Source organism: Natator depressus, chromosome 4 (assembly GCF_965152275.1).
Source record: "Natator depressus isolate rNatDep1 chromosome 4, rNatDep2.hap1, whole genome shotgun sequence".
NCBI classification, from domain to species: Eukaryota; Metazoa; Chordata; order Testudines; family Cheloniidae; genus Natator; species Natator depressus.
The window spans coordinates 116,268,391-116,274,729 of record NC_134237.1 but is presented as its reverse complement, the minus strand read 5'-3'; the positions used below and the strand labels follow the sequence as shown (position 1 = coordinate 116,274,729).

At 38.9% G+C, this 6,339-nt stretch overlaps 1 protein-coding gene across 7 annotated transcripts in view; it reads right to left on the bottom strand.

Annotated features, from left to right (window-relative positions):
- Positions 1 to 1,656: 1,656 nt before the first annotated feature.
- LOC141986789 (uncharacterized) overlaps positions 1,657 to 6,339 on the bottom strand; it is a 36,934-nt gene continuing 32,251 nt past the window's right edge. Inside the window, exons 13-14 of one of the 7 annotated variants that reach the window (XR_012639362.1) lie at positions 3,313 to 3,435; positions 1,657 to 1,947 (exon numbers count right to left, since the gene is read on the bottom strand). Coding sequence is in view for 1 of the 7 variants with exons in the window: in XM_074951710.1 (XP_074807811.1) it covers positions 3,380 to 3,435 (56 nt within the window). In the remaining 6 variants the exon portion in view is untranslated. Of the gene's footprint in view, positions 1,948 to 2,956; positions 6,306 to 6,339 lie in introns of those variants that run through there. The other 6 variants (XR_012639361.1, XR_012639364.1, XR_012639365.1 and 3 more) reach the window with 6 other exon arrangements.

Sequence of the window (6,339 nt, the reverse complement as noted above, 5' to 3'; positions counted from 1 at the left end):
CCTCAAGTCATTGCAGCAAAACCATCATCTTTCAGGGTGAGGACTTAGATGAAACTCCATTTGGAGACAATAATTGACTAAAGGGGGATCATGTTAAAAGATGGGCACTGGCTGTCCCAGGGAAGGAGTGGACTTTCCCCAAAGAACATCCGCTCCATTCAATGCCTTGGCTCGTTCAGGACTTAATGTAAGCTTTGAAGTCCAAAGCCTAGTATGAGGAGGACGGGGGAATATTGCTTGAAAAAGAAAAATGGGTATTAGGTCAAGCCAAGTAGTATTGAAAATCAATCCATTTGCACAATGAAAGATGTGAAATGAATTACAATTTCTTGGCTAAAGTTAAGATAACTATTTATATTCTTCTTACAGTTATCAAGAGATTTATTACTACTACTGAATGATTTGATAAACATTACTAAATATTCTTTCTTGGATACTTATCTGACTCCTAATACCACAGTATCTGAACACCTCATGCTCTTTAGTGTATTTGTCCTCCCAGAACTCCTGTGAGGTAGGGAAGTGCTATTATCCCCATTTTACAGGTGGGGAACTGTGGCACAGAGAGACCTATTCATGTACTTGCATTCCATTTGGGTGAACATATTAACTGTCATACTAAGTTTAAAGTCTTATCTCACAAACAAGCAAATCTAAAGCAAAACTGCAGTCACTAGCAGTAGGCCAGGGCATCTGGCAATGTGATTGTTCATTTATTTAATACCAAAGGTTAGAACTAATGAAACTGATAGTTCTTTTTAATTTTCTAATGTAAACACAACTCTTGAAGTCTTGTGGGCTCCATGGGCATCTAAGTGCTCCTGATGGGAGGATGGAATCCTTTACTGTGGTGACAAAATGCTACGTTAGACATTTCACACCTACTCTTTCTCAAGGGAATAGTCTGACTCAGGACAGACCCATTGCCACATATGACATTCAAGCTCTTGTAACTGATGGTAGGGGACTTCACAGCACTTTCACAAAGTCCTCCAATGTCCTAAAGTGGGAGCACAATCTTCCTCGGCTGAGGTTCAGCCTTGCACAAGTTTAAAAATGTTCGTGCTTTTCCCTTGCTAATAATGCCATTCAAAAGAGTGGGTGGGGTGTAAGAGCCACTTTCCTTCCCTATCCAGTAGAGAGAGGGTTAGATGCTGCCGGTTAGATCCCTGACCACACTGGGTAGCGCTCACAAAAAAAACCCCACATGTAAATTGTTCATTTTGCCAGCCATTTAGCTTTAAAAAAACAAACAAAACAAAACCACCAAGTCAATATGCTCAGATATCCCAAAGATTAGGAAAAAGGGGATTTTATATATCCACAGTAAAAGATGCACCTACATATTAACATGGGCTTAAAAGGCCAAACTCAAATTGTGGTCTAAGTAGTTACAATTCCATTGATCTGCACCAGGTGTATCAGAGTGTTTTCCTAGATTTATGGGGGAAATGAAACTTCCAACAGAAAGTTTCAGACTCTGAACCGAGCTAGATACATCTTACAACAATCTAACTTATTACCGAAAACACATAGTAAAGAGAGTTGTGTATACAAATTGTTCATACAGTTGTTTATACAGATTAAAGACTATATAGAAAAATAAGGCTAGGGATGTGTTGTTGTTTCAATTAACCTTCAAATCTCTTTATTGCCAGAACAGAAAGTTATTTTGAGTGAGTTTTTTTTTCAGTTTTTCTCTCTTCCGTAAACCCAAAAGACAGCCCCCATTTTAAACACCACCCCCAGCTTATTCAGGAAGCATCTATTACAATGAAGTATAGTGGTCACTTGAAACAAAAGCGGAAAAGAAAAAAACAGAACATTCTGTGGGTTATTCAAATGAAAGCAGCAGTGCATATTCCAGCTGGCAGTTCTGGGTCATCTTCTTTCTGCCTCTTCTTAAGTGCCAAGTAGTAGATGTTGCCAGCAGGCCTCATTGGGACCCTATAAGAAAATTACACAAATGCAGCACAGAACAACAGATGAAAAGATTGGTCACTGTATCCACAGATAGATTACAAGTGCTGGTAGAGGTTGTTTTTCATTAATACTTTTACTAAGCATAAAGGTGCACACAACAGCAAGGAAATTTTCACTAGCTGAAGTATCTTCTACATTCTCCCCTTTACCTCATTGTAGGTATTTTTATTTGCTGTGTATCAGGGGATGATTTCCAAATTGTATCAGAGGAATTGTTTAGTGGTTAGAGCAGCAAACCTGCGTTCTGCTCCAGGCTTCATCTCCCTTTGACTCATTGTGTGATCTTTGGCTAGTCCTTTAACCTCATTTTACCCACATATGGGTAGCTAAATGAATCTTCACTCCCTCCTCAGCTTTCAGGAAGAAGTGCAGGGAGTGACAGCACTGATCTGTTCTCCCCCCACTCCCCATGCTCTAAAACTGCAACTGGAAGAGTGCAGAGAGCCCAGATTGAATCTCTTATCCTGAAACTGCACCACTCAGTATCTTGCTGAGCATCAGAGGAGTGTTATGTGTTGTGAATAAAGCGACAATTTTGTCACAGAGGTCAGGGAGCCCATGACTTCAGGGAGTTGTGAGGTACCTGTGCCCCCCCAAACTCCAAGCTGCTGTGGGCAACCCCCACTGTCGCCAGAACTCCTGGCCAGAGGTGGCTGGATGGACCCCACAGCTCAGAGCCACAGGTGAAGGGGGACACCCGAAGTTCCCAGCCAGGCTCTCAGCAACTGCCCAGTGGCTCTCCATTTTGTCATGGATATTTTTATGAATAAAAAATTTTTATGAATAAAAAATCCATGAATTTTTCTTTATTGCCCGTGACCTGGCCCTGACTTTTACTAAAAATATCCATGACAAAATATTAGCCTTAGCTGTGTGCCAACAGGGTGTCTAGCTGCACAGGCACACATCTTCAAAAGAACCCCGCAAAATGCCTCATGTGCCCCTGAATCATCTGGTTCTACAAAATTGGGGCAGATCTGTCACTGAAGTGTCCAGGTGAGCATAACTCACTGAGAGGAGAGGCACAAATTGAACACTTCCAGAATAAGTAACAGGACAAAAAAAATGATCAAATGTTTATTGCATATTTACAAATAATCTGACACTGGACAGAATAAATACCTACAGTGTCTTATTTATATAAAGTATGGATAATTCACATCCCTTTTTCACCTGTATAATAAAACTGTTTAATATTTACACATATACTATGAGTTAATGCTTACAATAGAGCAAACTTTTCCCTCATTAAAAATATAAATTGCTCTTTTTAAAGTTATCAAATTAAAACAGCAGACTCCTTTATTTTACAATAGAGGTAATACTTACATCAGAAACTTTATCTGATGATGCCACCATGCCATTTGAATGGATTATTGTTTTGGAGTGGGGTATCTTACAGAACAATCAGAAAGACATGGTCCTTGACCAAAGAACAACAATCTAGATTATCTGCAAAACATATGGAATACATCATATGAGCAAACACACACACAAGTAACAAATCTGTGCAGTGCACTGAATGTTTACAACTTTTTTTATTTAAGAAATGAGGGGAGGGCCTCAGAAGGCAGGTGAGATGTGGAGGCTTGAGTGTATGGTATTCTCTTATGGAGGAAAATTAAATAGTCCCCAAAGAAAAAAGACCAATCAGTGCACAAGTGTTTATTATGCACGCGCGTGTGCACACACACACAGTTAGTAATACAAACTCACAAAATACTGCACGCTAAATTCCTCTACTTCCAGCATATTTAATTCAGATTCTCAATAAAAAAGGGGTTTCCAGACACACAGAAACCGCCTCCTGGAAGATTTAACTGGGTTAACTCAACTTCTTCATTCCCGGCTCTAAAGCCCCAATCTTTTTGGAGTGTCCCAAGGGAAAACCTCCTCCAGCATTAACCTTGGAGACAAAACTTTGCTTGAAAAAGCCTCTACTGGGAAGTAAAACCTGTAATAGAGTAAAGTCTCTGGGGAAAAGTCATTACACTGAACTGTCTAAACAATGAAAGCAAAGTACAAACAATTCACACAAGGACTAATTCCTACTAGTACAGCACCTCAATTAGGCCAAATAAAATTCCTTATGTATGAGTGGAGGTACCTGCTCTCTTTACTTTTAGGTCCCAGCCAGCTGCTCTGTCACCCAGACCATCATTTCCCCCCCATGAACCCACTTTAATCCATGGTTATTTACATGTGCAAGACCAGAAAACACAGTGGTATTGTTTAAGAATAATTTAGCCATTCTGTAATTAAATTTGAATGGATAATTATATTGTAGACACCTTGGGGAAGGGAAAAGGTCCTTTTGCTTTTCTGTCAAAGACCATGTTATACCTACTGAACGGGGCACCAATAAATAAGAACAGTCACAAGATGGAGTTATTGGGCAGGTTTCCTGTCCAAAGGGCAGGGGGGCAAAACTAAGATGAGGACTTGTCCTTTGTCATTTTAATCTTCTGTTTCTGTATCAGAGAAAGTGCATTGTATTTTGAACTCAAGGCAAATAATCTCCCCACTGTATTTTCCACTGAATGCATCCGATGAAGTGAGCTGTAGCTCACAAAAGCTTATGCTCAAATAAATTTGTTAGTCTCTAAGGTGCCACAAGTACTCCTTTTCTTTTTGCGAATACAGACTAACATGGCTGCTACTCTGAAACAAGGCAAATAATGTTATCTAAGTTTGGGATATTACAGGTGCTTTGTTTCTAAAACAGTATTTTAATAGGAAACAATCCCTGATGTCAATTTGAGATCTCAGTCTCCAATCCTGCAAGGTGCTGACTCTCTCCCAAGAGGTATTAACCACCTCCAGCTTGCACAGAAGTCAATGGGGTTTTAGACAGCTCAGCAACTTGCAATAGTGATCTTACACAGTAACCCCCCCCCCCTTTTTTTGGTTGAGTATCATGATGCTTTTTAAATTCAATTAAAGTATACTGTAGAGTTAGAACTGAATGTCCAGAGATATGCTGGAAGACGCTACACACCCCCATTGCAATTAAATAAGGAGATGGTATTAGCCTCCAATATTATGTGTCTCACCCATCACACATAGAGATGGTCAAACTTTTTCAAAATTCACCATTTCGATGAAACTTTTCAAAGAAATTCCAATGAAAAGCCACAGGATGAATTTTTTGTCAAAGTTATGAAAATTGCATCTCATTTTTGACCAGGTCTATCAGAAAAATAGACCTTTTATTACAGAAACATTTTAATATGCAGTATACTAGATTTCCCCCCTATTCTATACTGTTACTGCTAACACAATATCATTTTTTTGGGGTATAATTTAACAGTGTGCTTCTTATACACAGGGGCCAACACAGTAGCCTTTACTAAGTGTGAATACTCATGTGAGTAAGGGCTGTAATATTTGTCCCATAGTATATGCTCAGTGCTGCAGACCAGATCTATAAAAACAATTTTAATAAAGGAAAAGAGTACTATTACATTATAAAATTAATAAAAGTACTTCTACTTAGTGTTTATCCTGAAAAGCCCTTACTTGTATGAGTAGCCATTACTTTTGTGAGGAATCACTTTGATATCAATAGTATTACTCACATGAGCAGGAATTTTGCAGGATTGGGTTCATTAACTAATTAATATTCAACATCCTCGAAACAAGTTAAGTATCCTCATTTTACAGTTAGGAAAACAAAATCTGACAGATGACATGATTATCATAAAAACAAGTAATACAGACACCTGTGACTAGAAGTCATTTCTACAATAAGATGCAATTGCAAAGTTCTGCCAGTAAAACATCATCTAACGTAGATTTTAAAGAACACCCTTCACCTTTACAGCTGGGCTGAAAGCAAATCACAATTTTATGCTTCATATTTACATGTCATATCAAATGTTCTTGTGGGTTTTCAGTGAGCAGAATCCATCCCAGAATTGTACCTTCAGTTTTCCATCATGTCGTAATTTCTGTAAGTCCTATGAAAGTAGAACCTAACAGTGCATTCTCCTTCAACTCACGCTCCCCCCAAAAGGTTATATAGGAGCAAAGCTTCACAAATACTTTCTGCTGAATATAACATGAAAAAAGGGTCCAGAAGTTGTACACAGTACATTCTGAGCCTTCCATCCATCAGGAACTCTGTGACTGTGACCAAACAAGCGTCCTGATTTATTCTTCCCTCAAATGCCTATAGTCGCCATCCTGGTAAAGACTTTTGCAAGAACCTAGAAGACCATATCATCATACACATCTTTCCCATCCTAGCTATTTTTATTTTCAAACTTCAGAGCAGAGGAGTGTAATTTACAGCATTAGCTGAAAGGGTATATTGGTTTATGCTTCAGGGTTAAGGAGAATATAAAGTGACTGCAA